General features: G+C 39.0%; 2 protein-coding genes across 3 annotated transcripts; one reads left to right on the top strand and one right to left on the bottom strand.

Moving 5' to 3' along the window:
* Nucleotides 1-1,511: 1,511 nt before the first annotated feature.
* On the bottom strand, nt 1,512-7,391 carry mgat2 (alpha-1,6-mannosyl-glycoprotein 2-beta-N-acetylglucosaminyltransferase). 2 transcript variants are annotated; one of them, XM_084737403.1, is made up of 2 exons: nt 7,135-7,391; nt 1,512-3,331 (listed from the first exon to the last, which is right to left on the bottom strand). In XM_084737403.1, the coding sequence occupies exon 2, from the start codon at nt 3,074-3,076 to the stop codon at nt 1,673-1,675; it is 1,404 nt and encodes a 467-aa protein (XP_084593529.1). In that variant the 5' UTR covers nt 3,077-3,331; nt 7,135-7,391; the 3' UTR covers nt 1,512-1,672. The 2 variants fall into 2 exon arrangements, with proteins under 2 accessions (XP_084593529.1, XP_084593528.1); XM_084737402.1 differs by having other exon boundaries at nt 7,223-7,391.
* A 1,497-nt stretch (nt 7,392-8,888) lies between these two features.
* Nucleotides 8,889-10,131, top strand: rps29 (ribosomal protein S29). The gene is made up of 3 exons (XM_084737404.1): nt 8,889-8,965; nt 9,448-9,547; nt 10,016-10,131. Exons 1-3 carry the CDS (start codon nt 8,904-8,906, stop codon nt 10,022-10,024), a joined length of 171 nt encoding a protein of 56 aa, XP_084593530.1. The 5' UTR covers nt 8,889-8,903; the 3' UTR covers nt 10,025-10,131.
* The last annotated feature ends 7,445 nt before the right edge of the window (nt 10,132-17,576 follow it).

The raw sequence follows: 17,576 nt of genomic DNA, 5'->3' as shown, positions 1-17,576 counted from the left end.
CATTGCAACAAAATAGAACAAAAGCCCTGCACTGGCCATAAACTCCCTCATACTGGAGTTTCTACTACAGCACGCGCCCAATAATGTAAGGACCACTGGCATGTTTATTAATGCTGTGTACCTAAGGTGACATTCTTACTGCAGTCACAGGAGTAATGGCACTCTTGGTGTGCTCTGGAAAACCTGTTGAGGAGAAGCTAAGTGGGAGATTATTTAAATGGAACAAGGTGTCTCAAAGGATCTCCTTTGATCTCAGAAAATTTATGTGATATAAATATCTTCAAATTAATTATGCATGCTCAGTGGGATTGCTAAATCCACAGATTCACCAAATTTATTACTGCCCCGATGAGCACTTGCCTGCTCTTCTCAATTTACTTCTATTTAGAGATGTTCTATATTTTAGGTAACTTAAAGGAGAAATATGTAATGTATTTACCATATTAAATCGTAAAAGGACCATGATATGTCATCAGAGATTAAGGAAATGTGCTAAATTGAAATGCCTTCTTCTTCTTCTCTGATAACAATGGTACGACCAGGATGTTCTCCTTTGAAATTTCCATTCTGGCACAAAACTTCTGTTTTTGTTAGTTCAAGTTAAAACTAATGAATGTTCCCTGAATGAGCAAGTGTCTGTGAGTTCTAAGAAATTATTCATTACAATCTTTCAGAAGGAGAAATTGTTTATAATGGTTAAATTGAGTAACATGTTAACGGAGTCTGGAAAATAAGAAGTGTGTATTTTCAGAGCAGTGGGCTTTTGTTTTCAGGATAACAGGCTTAAATTTACATTGACAGACTATTGACAGTCACAAACACCCAATCAACTGTAAGACTTGTTGTTAGAGTTGTTAGAGTCCTGCACTAAAAGATTAAATACAAAAACTGGCTAAAAAATATTTATATATACTCATGGGTGCAGGCACAGATAGTTGCAGGTGGGCAGCAAGTAAGAACAATAATATAACACATACAATTTTTTTTTTTCTTCCAGAAATGAAAATTATTGTGCAGCTTTTGTTTTTTCACCACTTCTATCTGCTAATAATATCAAGTATAATCAGCCATGAGGATTTTATTATGACAATAAAGAACATAAGTAAGTAACTGCATATGTGTGTTTAACCACGGGTACCCGTTGAGTTGCAGACTTTAACGGTTTCCTGCTTGTCGTCACTTGTCATTGTCAAAGTCTAATGCTGTGTTGTTGCCGTATTACACTGTGTAGGTTCAGTATCCCTGCAACATTGGGAGTCTGGAGAGGAGGGAGGCAGGGGGACACAACTCGCTTCAACCATATATATGTATGAAAAAACCCAATCACAATTTGGACTGCAGTACTCAGTTTTGAACACTAGGATGTTACTTATCGCTCCTTTAAAGTAACCAATTTGAAAGTCTCCATAGAGAAAACACAACAATATATTGTTTAGTATATTATTAATTACAACTTACAAAACAAAGCAGACTTGCCAGGAACCACTTAAATAATTCAATGTAAAGACATATTTGTGTTAAAGAAGCCAAAAATCCAACATTCGTCTTTATTTGGAACAGTCCAATAAAACAGGCAATATGAAGAATAGTCCATAAAGATTTACTTTTAAAAGGCTTTTTTCTTTATAGAGGATGCAAAAGAGACAATAATATATAATAGTAGCAATTAAGGTCACTGTAATCGAACATAACTCTTGCAGAGTTCATGGTCCCTGATATCTCCCCAGCCCCCGTTTTTCACATGTGGGGCAACCCCTCCGGCCCCGTTGGCAGGCAGTCTCTTTGCTATCAGGAGGTTCTTTGGGAACAGCTGGTTCCCGCTGCTCTGTAGGATGTTCTCTATCTTGGTTTTCTGGCTGATGGGCATGCAAGAAGCCTTCTTGTGGTGCATGCCGCAGTCGCCGGCGTGGAAAACCCGTGGTGCCTCGCTCACCATGACCTTCCAGTAGGAGGGCAGGCAGGACACGGTCAGGTGTTGTAAGGACCAGTCCCAGTTGTAGTCGTCGTAAGTGCAGAAGGTGTCAGTGCATTGGATGAGCTTCTGGTACGTCTCTCTGCTCAGAGCCATACCCATGTTGTGCTCCGTGGACTTCCAGGCCTTCACCTCCACCTTATTTGCTTTGCTGGAGTAGCCGATGTGGCTGTAGCTCCCCAGTGAGAGGATGTCACAGTCAGTGCACTGCTCCCTTTTGAGAGCAGACATCAGCTTTAAGAGATGGATGAAGTCTGGGGACATGTAGTGGTCCTCCTCAATCAGCAGGACGAGACCCTTGTGGTCCTTCAGAATGCGGACTCTGTCCCATACAAAGTGCAGCTTCCACCACCAGTGGTGCTTGGTCTGAGAGAACTTTGCCTCACGGTAGTGGCCGAACGAGTCGGGGTACTCTGCGTTGATGCAGCCCAGCTTTAAGGCGTCTTTTTTGGAAATGTCTCTGGGGCAGTCCCTGGGGTCGTTTCCGGGGAACTCCTGGGGGTACAGCTGGATACTGAAGGGAAAGAAAATCTGAAGTACCTGACAAAAGTCAACAGAGGCCACCACTTTATTTATCTCGGGGGACCAGAAATCATGGCTGAATATCAGCAGTATGTTCTCAACACCTCTGGCCTTCCGCAAACTGTCCACTAATAGCTTAAGGTAGTCTGGCCGGTTGTGGACCTGAACCACCACAACCAGATCGTCCTTCTGTCGCTTAAACTTCTCCTCATTTCTTATTGTCTGGTCAAAGTTGAGCTGAAAGACAATGCCACGGTAGACTAAAGTGGTATTATCCACCTCTGGCTTGGGTATCTTCTCTTTCTCCTTAGTTTTTTCCTGGTGTGTGTCATTTGCTTGTATGATAGGAGGTGGAACAGGTGCCCGGCTGACAGCAGGTGTGGCTTGTTGCACCTGGATATGATTGTTGATGCTACTGCTGCTGCTGCTAATGCTGCTGCTTCTCCTCACCGTCTCTACTTCCTTGGGGAACGAGCCCCCGTCGTTCTTCTTCTGCCTTCCGCTGCTCCAGAAAGCTAGGCCACAGATGACAACCACCAGAGTCAGTATCACCACCTTCCTCTTGTAGATTCGGAATCTCATGATAGGGGCTCAGCCTCTTGCAAAGGAAGAGAAGTCGGTTGTAGTGAAACAAAAAGTGCAGGTTTTCAGCTGTGATGGTGTGTTTGCACAGGGAGCAAGCCTGATTAAAAAGAAGCTGTTATGAGGCTAATTGTTGGCAAAATGAACTGTTGTTGTAAACATGGATCCAGCTGGAATGTCATTGATGGCAGATGAATATTCCATAAGGCATGACGGTTGCTGGGAGGCAGCAGGGTAGCAGTGAGCATGAACCACCTAAATGGAAAATAAATCAATAAATAGTTAGGGGTATTGTGGCAATTAGGGGTGAGCAATGTGGTTGAAATCACTATCACAATCTTAATAATAATCACTTCTGATATGCAATATAGCACAATATGGCAAAGATATGCAAAAAAGCCCATGGCAGGTTTTGAGAGTGTGAGGGAACGTCTTTAAAGGGACAGTTCAGATAATTTAATGTGGGGTTGTATGAGGTGCTTATCAATAGTCAGTGTATTATCAATAGTGGATTCAAGTCAGCATGCCCCAAGTTTGGAAAAGCAGAAAGGGTACTGCTCTGGACAGGGTCAGCAACAAAAGGTGTTAGAGCCACTTAAAAAAAAGGTCCAACTAAGCTTAGCTTCTGTGCTTGTGCCCCTCTCTGCTTCTCCAAACTGGGTGCGTGTCTGCTGCTATCTACTGTACGTAATACACTGACCATCAATGAGAAACTCATACAACCTACATTAATTAATCCAAACTATCCCTTTAAATGTCTTTTTTTGTCCACTCAACAGTCCGCAGCATGAAGGAATTACATTTTTCAGAAGTTAGAACTAACAAATGATTGCTATTTTTGCTTGTTAAACAAATGATAAAATTAATTGAATATCAAAATTGTTATTGACTAACTTTCTGTATATCAGCTAATCAAATAATTGACTAGCCTAATTGTTTCTGCTCCACAACTGAGCAGACTCCATTTGTTGATAAAGACATTGAGATGTGGCAGGAGGCTATGGAACAAGCTAATAAGAGTGTGGGACTAAAACCAAAGCTTAACTAATTTCGTTAGATTTTAATTTAGACAGCAGAAATCTGTAAAACGATAACATGATAAGATCATTTTATGATATGATTCAGCTGAATCACCCAGCTCTAATGGAAGCGTACTTGCAACAATAACAATGATTTAATTTCCCATTACAGAGTACTGCTCAGTATGAAAAATATCACCAAAACCACAGTTTAATACATGCATCACCCTGACTGGTACTTAGTCTCCCTGTGCCTCTTCAGTTATATTATCAGTTGATTATTGCTGCATGCTTCTATATTTTCCCCTGCATAAATCTCTGTCCTTAACTGCATTATCAATATTGATTAGCCATTTTTGCTAAGATCTGCAGAACAAACCTCCATCTTTTATTTGTTATTAAATTAGTGGGCTCTCTGGCTTCCTACCTGACCCCTTCATCTGTCTTCTCCCTGCCTGGAGACTCCTCCACTGAAAGATCACTAACACTGTCTGGTTTAGGCATTCGATACCCATTAGAGTCTGTGATAATATAATGGCAAATATAACATAATGAATACATTCCTGGTAGCTACTATAAAACTCAGCAAAATGCTACCAATGCTACCAGTAAACATGTACTCTAACATCGTAATTAGTAGGGCTGGATATTGATATTCAATATTTTTAAAAAAGGATCAACTGAAATAACCCAATACCAAGATGTATCAAAACTTCTCCAGTCAAATTGCACCTGAATTTAATCCCTTTTGTAACCACATCTAGAAAAAAAATGACTTTGTATGGTTTTGCTCCCAACTGCCACAATCACCTTAAGCGTTCTTTGACATAATGTAACGTGAGATTGGTCCTTTACACAGCAACTACAACCCATACAGACTGTGGTGTGTTGAAGGTAAGCGCAGTGTACTTGACTAGGTTGAAAGTTCAGCTTGGTCTCTCAGATGCTACCATAATGTTTGAAAGTGTGGCTAAACTACACACCTGTGGCATCTTAGAAAAGTAAATGCATAAAATGAGGAAGGAATATTTAAGGAATGCTAACATTCAAATGATGGGCATCAAACAAAGGAGGGAAAAAAGAAGGTACTAAATAAAGTACTCTGCTGGAATCAGTGTCACAATAAGGGTACTGGTAATGATGCTGGTATCAACATGTTCTAACCAGTACCCTGCCCTAGCAATTAGCGATGCATGATAAATATCATGTAAAAATTATATTTTCATCTATTATTCCAATTATGAGGTCAATGCTGATAAACATTGGCTATAATAATCTGATTTGTCAAACTGAAATCTCAGGCATAAGGCTCTGTAAAAGACACAGTTACAGTTGTTAAGTTAATACTGTTAATAATAGAATTTGAAGAGTCAAATCTATTCTATGTTTTTGTTGTGATAGTGATGTCAGTTAGATCTGGTCCACTCAGAGCTATGAAATATTAAATCATCCATCTATGCTCACATCTTAGCCTTTCTTACCCTCAGGTGTGCACAAACTTGTGCGTGCATAAAGTACGGGTTATACAAGCTTCTTTTTAAAATATAAACATGTTAAGTTACTGGTTATCTTATTGTTTATCTTACTGTATCAGCCAAAAAAGAAAATCCATATTGTACATTCCTAATATTAATATTTGATTTTTTTCTATAAAACAGGGATGCACAATGTGATGAGCTGATATGATGATTCTTTCATTATTCCCATTGTGTAACGTGAGTGGTGGTGGTGAGGTTTTTTTAAGTGTCAAAAACAGATAGCAAAGTTGCTACTTGCAAAAATTGCTCAGCATCAGAGCCAAATTGCATTTGGTTGTCCATCTGAAGAGTCATTATCCTGATAATTACAATGAATGTGGGAAGTACATAGAGAAAAAGCCAACTCTGGACAGAAAGGTAAGCATAATATGTTAATTTTACTAAATGATGTTGTCTATTATTGGTATCAGTATCACTTTAAGGGTACTGGTATCAACATTTTTTTAAACAATAGCCAGCCCTAGTAATCAAAGATGCATGATATATAATCATAGGAAACAGCTATCTATTATTCCAATTATAAAATTATCAAAATTATTGGGTATAATAATCTGATTTGATGAATTATGTCAAATTCAAGTCTCAGGAAGAAGGCTCTATAAAAGCCAAAGTTTGTGAAGTTTTTGGATGTACTTCAACAGAAAATATATTTTTTAGATTTTTAGTTGGCCATCTTAAGAATCATTTTCCTGATAATTACGACAAAGAAGAACAAAGAGAAACAGGCACCTCAGGAGAAAAGAGAAGGCGTAACATCATAATTCTCAAACTGATGCTCACTGTTATTCATTAGGTGGAAAAAAATATGTACATCTATCAGTATTGGCATCAGCCATTGGCCAAAATGAAATATCAGTATTTCAGATATCTGCAAAAATTAAATATGGTGCAACCCTTGTTATACAAACTTCATTTTTAACATGTGAAATTATTGGATATCTTATTTTTATTGACTAAAAAAACATCTTCTGCCTTCTTAATAGTAATAATTGAATTTACTTTAAATACAGGGCTTTCCAGCTGATTTAAAAGCCAAAGCAATCTAACCACCACACATATGCAATGAGCCTGTTTCTACATGGGTTTTCCATGTTCAATGGTTTCCATACTCTTGTCAAACCAAGTGAAACGTTCGTTGTTCAGGTCAAAGTACAGCTGCCTTTTTACAGTCCACTGTATTAATTTGACTAAAACTCGACCTGCTTTAATTTTCAGTGTCTGCGTCTATCCCGTTTCCTTTCTTGTGTAAACGCTCAATGTTTGACCAGAAGCCTACTAAGCGTTAGTTTTTCTGTCCTGTGTTGGCCGCCGACGGGCACACCGAGCCACCGACAGCTTTCGCCGATTCAAACACGGGAAACCGTCGCCGTTAATTCACCGACTTGACACGAAACGCTCCCGTTTCAACCGAAAACAACAGTTGGCGTCGCGGCTTCGCTCTTTTATGACAGCGAGCATCCTGGAGATGCTAACAGTAAGTTAGCTTCGGCTAGCAACTTACGAGCAGTGCAGCCCCGTCCAGACCGGAGCAAACCTCGTCAACAACAGCGTCCATGTCGCACCACAACCTCCATATTTACACCGCTCACCTAAAACTGGAGCAGCCGAGCGGTCCTTTCAGCGACAAACATCAGCACGGCGGCGTCCCATTCTCCTCCATAGCTTCTTCCAGCAGGCTGCATTGGAAATGCTGCTGTCTGTCAGCTCGGCTAGCTGTGGTAAAAAAGCCCAAATACGGAACCACTGCCTGCCGCTGTCCCACAATGCACTGGTCCAGCGGGGGGCACCCAAGACACCCTAAATATCATGTATCACTGATGCTGACAGTCTTTCTGTGGCTCATCATAGGCTGAAATAGGTTCACTATAGCTTTAAGTAGTTCGCAGGTACACATCTATACATTTACATGGAAAATCCACCTAAAAACTGAATTTTGGTCTCATTGTGCTCTTCCTGTCACAGTGGTCGTGCAAACAAATTTGGAACCGAAACTGGAAAACAGACCAGCAGTACTTTAAATTTTGTCTTTAAATGTTTTATCTAACAGTTTTATTAAAACACATGGCTTAATATAGTTAAATCGCAGTGGGTGCTCTCTAGGGTTTCATTGTCCATTAATCTGTCGAAATATTTCTCGTTTATTCACGTAATTCAGTTATTATTGCTTACTGTCCACTCCATGTCTAGTTCATTTCTTATTAATCTCCACCAGTATTTTCAATCAAATCTTCCATTAACAATATAGATACGGTAACAGCTGTTATTCGTTAATAAAGTATACATTTTTAATTTTGCCTGTGCAACTGTAGATATTCTAATTTGATTTATCAGCTACTTTTCAAAGTAAAACAAAAGAAATATGAACAAATAATTTGTGTCCGTAAATGTGTAGCTTATTTAACCAATTTATTTCTAGCAGCGCTGTTATACTCCTGTAGGCAACCCCCTTAAATCATCTATCGTTAATACATGTTCAGCATGATGATTTATTTTTTACTAAATTCTGTTCATAAGCTTTTAAAATATATTTTCCTAACATAAGTGTGCAAAAATAGGCATAACACTTTAAAAATAATTAAAAGGAAAATATAAAGAAAGACTACTTCTTTTGGGCTGAACTTCAGATACTAGTATTCTCCAGTTTCACTTTGGTATAAACATATGTCAGTCAAAATTAAATGTCTGTCCCAATTACTCAAGACCTGAACGACAAAGTAAAAAGTAAGTAAGTAAATACTTGCACTACAGATTGCTCAAAAATTACAGTAACATAAGAATTAAAGAGTAATAAATATAAAGTGTATAGTGCATAATAGAACAGTAAATATGGAACAATAAAAATCAGCATAAGCCAAGCTAAGCAAAAAGTAAACTAAAACTAAAATGAGTACAGTAAAAGAAAACTAAATAAAAAAACGTGGTATTGGTGATGATATTTAAAAGAAATAAAAACTAATATTGCACATGAAATAGCAATATTGCATATGATGTTAAAAAGTAATATTGCACATTATGCTAATATTATTTTTCTAAATATCCAAGTTTTCGTCCGCTTATTCAGTAAACTCTGTTTTGATATTAACAGCGACAGTTTTAGTGGCTTCACCGTGGCTCCAGCAGCAGTTTGTCCCACTACATGCCGCAGGGTTTTCGACCACTAAGGGGCGCTAAACAACACCGCCACAGCCGGAAACACTACGATCTGAACGCTTCATGTGCGCAGGCGCGTCCCTCTTTCTTCCTTTCCGACGCTCGAGCGAAAGAGACAAGATGGGACATCAGCAGCTCTATTGGAGTCACCCCAGAAAATTCGGTCAGGGATCCCGATCCTGGTCAGTCCTCTTTGAAATGTGTCAATTATTGATATTTGTATTAAAGCGAGTCAGTTTGAACGTGTTTGTAGCGTAAAAGACTTAAGAATTTTCCACCAAACTGACACCGCATGGAAGCTGCTCCTCAGCTAATATGGCGGAGGATGTTGCTCCCTGCTAGCAACTCGATAGCACTAGCATTGTGTGTAGTTAGCCGCTCACTTTTATTAAAACGAAACTACTTTTACTGAGTCTCCACTAAGCTGATAACACTTTTACTTGAGTTGTAGAGTTGGTAGAATAAATTTTACGGTACTGGAGCTAATTTCAGTTTTCACGGTTAGCCTTGATACCCAGAAATGCATACAGAACGATAACCGGTCGCAAGTTTGTGTGAACTTCCGCACTCTGCCTGTAGTTAGTGCATGAACGTTTAATGGATTTACTCTCAGCATGCAAATTTAATCACTAACACTTTTTTCTTTCTTCTTTCTATCTTCCAGCCGGGTATGCTCGAACAGACACGGTCTGATCCGTAAATACGGGCTCAACATGTGCCGCCAGTGCTTCAGGCAGTACGCTAAAGACATCGGCTTTGTCAAGGTATGTACTACTGTCTTTGTTTTATACTAAAGCCATACTCTATTATTAGTGTCATTGTGAACGACTTTGCTGCTAAATTGCTGGCAAAGCGCGACCACAATATGTGCTAAAACTTGGTTTACATAGTTCTCATTACTGTACATTTGTATTTTAACAAATTTAAGTTTTAATGTTTCATGGTGACAATTGGTTTTCCAGTAGTTTTCGTTTTGAAGCGCATCCTAACAGGAATGTAGCATCCTTGCTAAGTCAGCAGTTTGAATGAGTGGTTTGGTGAAGTTCAAACAATGCTGTCTGCTTGCCATGGGGTGTAAAGTTGTCACGCACGACATGTTTTTTTCAGGCATAGTGTAGTTTTAAATTTATTTAAGTTAGTACAACACACTGAAAGTATGATTTCTTGGACAACTTTGTCGTCTCTAATAATTTAACTAATGAGTATCTCACTCTGCCTTTATTTCTACACAGCTGGATTAAATGTCTGCGCTGACACCTCCTCAGATGGGTGAAGTGATCTCTGGATGGCCAGCTAAGATGGGATAATTCAGCACTGCAAATAAATGTGTTTTTTTGTCCAAGATAAATGTATCATGTTTTTATTCATGCATTGTTTTCTTCACATGATGCAGGGAGAAATGTCAATGTACAGGCAGGGAGAAGTGGAAATTAAGCAGTGAAAGTCTCAACATGAACAAATTACTGAGCATAAATGGGTTTGATAGCCACTGTCACTCTCAAAGTTATAATACACCAAATAAATATGTATAGTTTTACAATACTGGTGTATAGGCAACAGTATACTTTAATGTAAATGATGAAATAACTGTTCTGACTGACAAGTAGTTTCTGCCTGACTGCTAGTTTAAAACAGTTTGCACATGATGGTTGGATGGACCATTTATTTTAAAGGGTTTGATGCACATGAATACTCATTCTGCTCAAGTTATCTAATCTGCTAAAGTCAAAAAGAAGGTATAATCCATGGAGATGCTACTTGAACATTAAAATCGCACTGACCTGCAATTAATGCCTATGAAATGTAATGTTTTTGACTCAATTAGTTTTAGGTCTGTATGTAAAATCTAATATCTAGTCTGACCTTTAGAAACCTTCTGAAACAAGATTTTTCACAGATCTCTTTTAAATGTGTTTTTGGGGAAAATTGTATTGACCTTGTAAGAGCTACAAAATCAATCCCAACATTGATGCAATAAACACGCAAGCTTCATTTGCCTTTTTGCCAGTACGGATAAGAAAGAGGTCTTAAATTGCAATCACAATGGTCTGAAAAGTTTAAAACTTAACCCTGAGTGGGGTTGATACAGGTGTTACCAGTGATACTAATTAAGGTCTTGTGTTTAGTGCAGCAGAGCCTTTCCACTGAGCCAGCATGCATGACTGTTTGACCTGATTGAGATGAAATCTTAATTAGTATCACTGGTCTGATGTCAAAATAGCTGCTGCAAAAAAGGTCTATTGCAGTGTCAACAAAGTTATGGTAATGAAGATATTTACTGCAGAGCTGTGCATAGCCTCATTTCCAAAAGGGGTTTTTACCCTTGCTGCTTAGGTAATATGTTTAAGCGTCTGCAAAAAAAAGTGGATAACACCGGGAGGGGTTTGTATCCTTGAAAACCAGTGCACAAGGTTGATGGGATGAAAAAGTATAAGGATAGAAAAGCTCTTCCAATTTGACATGAAAAGAAAACTCAACAAAACCAGACAGCTTGATGCCAAATTTATCATGCAGAAACTAAACTTTTGAGGTTGTATTTTATGATAAAGTGATCACATTTCTTTGTTAACGACTTCAAGAGATGTTTGCAGAGCCGCACGATGAAGCTGTACAATGGACCCCTGCAGCTGTAGATAAAATACGAAATGGCACTACAGTGAAGAGCTACTGATTAATTTCCAAGTCAGCGTGCATTAACATGAACTGACTCACCCCCTTCACATCCAAGAATTGCTAACACGCTGAGATATTGGTCTTGTTCAAAATGCATCAAATCTGATAAGTCCCCTGTAGTGTGGCTAATTGCTTAGTGCCTTGGTGGCCTAGACTATCACATTTGAAATGTTGAGTAAGCTCAGCACAAGCACCACGCTATCAACTGTTGTCTTTAAGACCGAGTAGTGTCCTGTCAAATCTGTTGCTGTCAGTATACTTCTGTAAGTCGGTGGGATTCTCTGCAGATCCATAGACTTTAGCCAGGATTTACTAATGTAGCCTAATATGTCTTTTCCCTTCTCTCTTGAAAACAGAAGGTTCGGCTAATTTAAAGCACTAGATGGCAGCAGCACCTCACATTCATGATTCAAGACCAGCAACAGTACAGCAGAAATGGCTAGAGCACTATGCAATGCAATTCATGCATTCAGATATTATCAGCACAACATTTATAATATCCGGATAACCAGACATTTTCCCCTTTTTTATCACACGGGTATAGAAGTTTAAATTAAGGTTCTGGCACGTCGCCATAGCTGTGTTGCACCAACAAGGATTACTTTTTAAATCCCATTAAATCACGGTTTATCTTTAACTTGTTTTGCACTAAACCTTTAAACTAGCTTCAAGGTAAGAAAATATGAAATTTAAGCCTCTCTTTAAATTTATATTTAGTTTTGACTCCAAATCTAGATTAATTCTGTTGCACTAAAACTTAAAACTCCAGTTTCAGCTGTGATCTGGTATTAATTTTAAACATACACCTGAGTTGGTTAAACTTCTAACATCAGTCCATTTTAGATAGATGGAGCAAAATAGTCAAGTTCCTCCAAGAAAATTAAGTGCCCTGTCAACACGTTTTTCTCAAAGGAGGGGAATTAGGGAATTAGACCCATCAGGGATAAGTAGGCTACAAAAACTTTTAGCTACGTTTTAACGTTTGGTTAAATATTTAGGTAGCAAGCAAATAATGTCATTCTTTTATAGTCTAGTATAGTTTTATAATCTCCATAGTGATTAAACTCTATTTGATTTCAGTTTACATCACTAACTGAGATTAGTCAGTTCAATTGTGCAACTGAGTGTTGCTTAATTTCTAAATTTTAGATTGACTAATCTTAGATTAAATTAATCTTTTTTGGTTCAGCCCACATTGGTTAATGTGAGGTTTCACACAGTTTGATGAAAAGACATACTGAGAGAGCACTGAAAATATTTTACTCAGGAAGATATGCTGTTGCTTTGATTTTTTCTTTTTAAATAATTTTCTACATTTACTTTGATTCATGCAGAAATCTGCTGTGTATATTTAGATCACGCCTTGCACTTTGATGATTTATCAGGCAGAGGTTTGGGTTTGGGCCCATTTAATCCGTGGCAACAAATAAATGATGTTTGTCAAAGTCTTGTTTATCATAAGTAACAGATCTCTTTGTGCACAGCAGGATTAAGATGGAACTTTATTGATCCCGGTGGGGAAATTGGAATGTGGCAAAGAATAAATAAAATCACAAGATGAGATGAGTACATGACCTACAGTTTCAACACAAGAACATATCGTATAAAGACTATAAAATGAATGAAAGTGAATCGCAATGCACAAGATTGGAGTAGTAGCACCTCTGGTAACACTCTATTAAAGGGGTGTGCGTAAGACTGTGATTACACTCTCATAACCATCATGACACCTGTCATGAACATGAAGGAGTTTCTGACTGTTGTAATTCAGTGTCATTTCGTCAATTATGTTATAAGGTCCGTTTGACAACATAATACAGTATCAATGGTGATTTTACTTACAGACTTACCTGGGAGACAGACAGCTGTTAGCTATTTTACTTGTTGCTAAAGTAGGCTAACTGTTGTCTGCTGTTACTTTGAGCTGGTGTTACCTACTGAGCTTGGTTAGAAAGAAAAATACTTACTCCATGTTGAATATACCATGATTCATTGTGGAGTCTACTTGTATATCTATGGCTAGCTCCACAGCTAATCAAGCAAACAAGCTAACGCCAGATGAGAGTAGACAGCAGTTTGCCTACTTTAGCTACGAGTAAACTAGCTAACTGCCATCTGTCTATGGGGTAACTCTGTAAGCTGAGTCACCTTGGTCTTGTACTGTGTCTTCAAAATGTACCACGATACTTGAGGTCAAGGAAATTTTCATGACACAGTTTTAATGGTCACATGACGGCCAGTGTCAAAACCAACCACATTAGCTAGTTAAAGCTAAACAGTTTCTCTGAGTTTATATCATCTTAGTTAAGGTCAAACTGTCATAACAAAAACCTTTTTGTCTTGATTAATGCCAAGTTGTCTGAAACAAAGACATTATTGGCTTGACTGTCAAATTGTCATAACAAAGGAAACAATGCCAATTTTGGATTAAAAATTACATAATTGACTGAATGATGCTTAATGATAGCCATAAAGATTCCTTCATGTTCATGACAGGTGTCAAGACATGGTTATAACAGTCTTATGCACACCCCTTCAAAAGAAGCATTAATTTACCTTTCATGATGCACTGAAAATCCAGTGTATGCACAAAATGAAATATACACTTACACTGATGGACAAAAAAGGCATGCAATATATAACTGTACCTGATGTACACTTAAATCACATTATGAAGACATGGGAAGTCGGAATGAATGCACAGAATGTGCATTTATAGATGGAGGATGTCTGTGTACGTAGAATGTTTATGTACAAGGTTAATGGTTTAACCTTGTATGTATTGTATAAGCACTAACTCACATGCATAAAGGAGTTTATGAGGAGTGTGTGCTGATTGGACAAAGGGAGCTGAACTCACAAGTGCTCCGTGTTGCATGAGTTCATAACGGAGGCGGCAGGAAGGTGTTGTCTTTGATGTTCCATTCAGTTCAGTGTATTAATGCTCTTGTTATGCTGCCTCCTCAGCATACCACTGCAAGGACAACTGACTGATAGGACACGTTGAGAAGTCTATTTCATCTGACCTGAGTTCTCTCAAGAAGACTCTTTCTTGTCCAGTTCCTTTGTGTGGTCAGACAGGTTTACTGGTGAAATGTAACCCCAGTTTGTGTCTCTCATGTAACACCATTACGTTCCAGTCACAGAGCTGAGCAGTGGCGGACTATTTAAGGGCAGGGGTGAAATAAATAAAAAGGGCACCAGCTGCATGCGGTGGAGCACCAGCACACACAAAGTCATGATGATGTTATGGTGAAATATTTCCAATAACTCAGTAATGTTAAAATAGTTTGAATCTTAAATTAGTGGAATTTCCTCCATAGTCTTTTATCTATTTGGCAACACAAGTCAAATCTCCTGTCACCCACCTGTGGGTCCTGACTCAGTCTCTGGGAGTGACTGATTTAAAGGACCAGTGTGTAGGATTTAGAGGCATTGTGCAGTGAGTTTGCAGATTGCAAACACCTTACATCACCCTACTTCTTCCAAGCGTGTCGGAGGAGGAGTGTTTGTTTCGTGAGTTCTGGATTACAGTAGAAACATGGTGGCAGCGACCTCAGTGGAAGAGGACCACACCCTCTGTAGATATAAACACCTCATTCTACGGTAACAAAAACACAGTGATTCATATTTTCAGATGATTATACACTAATAAAAACATACTTATTAGTATTACATCCCATTCCTGCCATTTTCGTTCAATAAATAACTGTAAACCTCGCACACTGGACCTTTAATGAAATAGGGTAAATTCTGTCACCCTAAAAATAAACCTTGGGTTTCACCCCCCAGAGTTACATATTTTAGAACAAGGATCATTTGATTTTTTTTTCATATTCATACCTAAACTGATCTGGTCCCGCAAAAGGCCGTGTCCAATTCTCCCGGTGTTCAATTCCAATGTCCTTTACTGCGTAATGCACACGAGTCTGTGGGTATCAGTCCAGTTTTCTGGTTTTTGTCATCGTTACAAAATCTGACATTTCCCATAATACAACTTGATAGCATTTTTCATTACATCCCACTGCCTCCTAAATGACCGATTCTTTCTCATTCCACTCCTCCAGTCATTAAACTAAAATTACTGTTAAAAAATTCTCAAAAAGTCTTATCCTGATGATCTGAAATGTGTGGGCCATAAAACCAAAACAATGAACTAAAAGAGGCTAAAAAAACAGCTCAGTAAAGCTGCATGCTTGGGTCACCACGAGCAACCGACTGTACATCGTCTTAATATAAAAAATATTGATTACTTTAGCCAACATTCACATACAGATATGGGTTTAGACTAACTTACTCAAAGCATTTACTGGCATCTTGTAATCAACATCATTAATTCCTCCTCACTGCGCTGACATGATGAGGCCACTGTGTCTCTATACCAGCAGTGGATGCAAGTGCGTTGCTGCCATGCCGACGAACACGAGAGGAAAAAATCAATTGTTTGTGGTCCTGAAAGACTTGTCTGTGTGCACTCATGAGTGCATGTGTCAACCCTGTACACGCTCCCTTATAAATCTATTACTGTGTGCACACTTTGTGGATACAACCACATCTTAACGTTGAGAGTAAGCCTGAATAAAACACCAGTCCGAGCATATCAGAGGGGAACGCTGTGTGTGATGGGGGGGGGGGGGGGGGGGGGACGTCTCAGTGCTGCTGTGACTGACTGCCAGGCAGATCTCGCATCCATCTCCTAGATTATAGGGAAAATAAGTGAATTGAAGATGTTGCGGCTGGGTTTACCTGCCTTCGATTGTTAGACCAAGAGGCACTCCTCGCTGCAAGGTTCCTCAAAAGGCCTGTGAGCAAACAATTCATGTTCTCCCTCAATTTCGACTGAGAGGCATCGCTGTTGGCTGAGTGGTGGCAAATAAAAGGAAATAAAAAAGTGCAGCAGCCAGGGACAGAGAGAACAAACAGAAAGATTAATTGAGAAAAAGGAGCAACAGTAGAGGCAGGAGCAGTTTGTTCTCCCTGAAATTATGCAGTGACTAAGAGGCTATGGTGTAAGCAGCTCTAAGTATTGATAATTACCGGGTGTTTTCCTCACAATACCCTCATTTTGTTTTGGCAGTAGTAACCGGAGAGGTTAAGAAAATCCTCAATAATCCATTCATTTATTTTTTTTTAACCATAAAACTGTGATATCCACAGTCACAAACATCACCAGACTGCAGGCTTTTCAAAGATATTTCTCATTTCACCGGATTCCCCTGAGAAGAGCACTCTGAGAAATAAAAGCACTAACTAGAACCATCTATGGTTCTTCAGCTCTTTCTTCCAAAAAGGGTTCATTGGATAAAAAGGGTTCTTAATTGAACACAATTTTACAAAAAAAGCCTTTACACACTCTTTCATCAAGAAATGGTTCTTCAGAAGCAAATGGTCTCGGGTAGAACGTCGACCCCTCAGGAAGAACCCTCTTGGAAGCCTCATTTCTAATAGTGTGAGCTGTGCTCTATGCCGAGCTTTATTATAGTCCAGTACGCAGCACCTGGCTGACTCAATTTTTCCAGTCAAACAGATCCTAATTTTCAAGTCCCAGTGTAGAAAGCATTCTCCTGCTGCAAAGCTTCAATATAGGCTTAGGTGACTTTTGCAAACATTCATTTCTCTATAGATCCCTGCTGGGATTTTGAAGAAATTGCTCCTGCAGTGCACACGACACAGACTTACTGTTCATATCGCACCACAGAGAAGTGTGTCTGTAATCTTCAGGCTATAACGTTACATGAAATGATCAAAACGTCAGTGTTGCCAGTCACTCGTGAAAGACTTGCGGCCAAAGTAAAAGTGTTCGACTCGTTCACAGCTGACAGACCACAGCAGGAAACACACAGGTGTAATTAATAACACTAACGATGGCTGCTCTCCATTTAGGTGAGCGAGTTCCAGGGTCCTGCTGCATTCTGGCTCGCTGGCAGGCTTACTGGGGCGTTTCAGTGGAGCGGAGCCATCATTAGTGTTATTAGTTACACCTGTGCCTTTTCCCTGCTATAACAAGTCAAAATGGCTGCTGTGAAAAACCATCATTTCTCATCCAGAGGAGATTGATATGTTTATTGTGCCTGGATCCACTTCATACCACTTGATAAAGACTGAACCTCTGAAATGTTT

The sequence above is a fragment of the Lutjanus erythropterus genome, chromosome 15, assembly GCF_056507025.1.
Source record: "Lutjanus erythropterus isolate fLutEry1 chromosome 15, fLutEry1.hap2, whole genome shotgun sequence".
Taxonomy (NCBI): domain Eukaryota; kingdom Metazoa; phylum Chordata; class Actinopteri; order Lutjaniformes; family Lutjanidae; genus Lutjanus; species Lutjanus erythropterus.
Note: the sequence above shows the minus strand (reverse complement) of the source record. Positions and strands in the feature narration are given on the sequence as shown.

Coding starts and splice junctions, on each gene's coding strand:
- rps29 (XM_084737404.1), top strand. CDS start 8,904: ATGGGACATCAGCAGCTCTATTGGAGTCACCCCAGAAAATTCGGTCAG. Junction 8,966..9,447: donor GGTCAGGGATCCCGATCCTG/GTCAGTCCTCTT, acceptor TCTATCTTCCAG/CCGGGTATGCTCGAACAGAC.
- mgat2 (XM_084737403.1), bottom strand. CDS start 3,076: ATGAGATTCCGAATCTACAAGAGGAAGGTGGTGATACTGACTCTGGTG.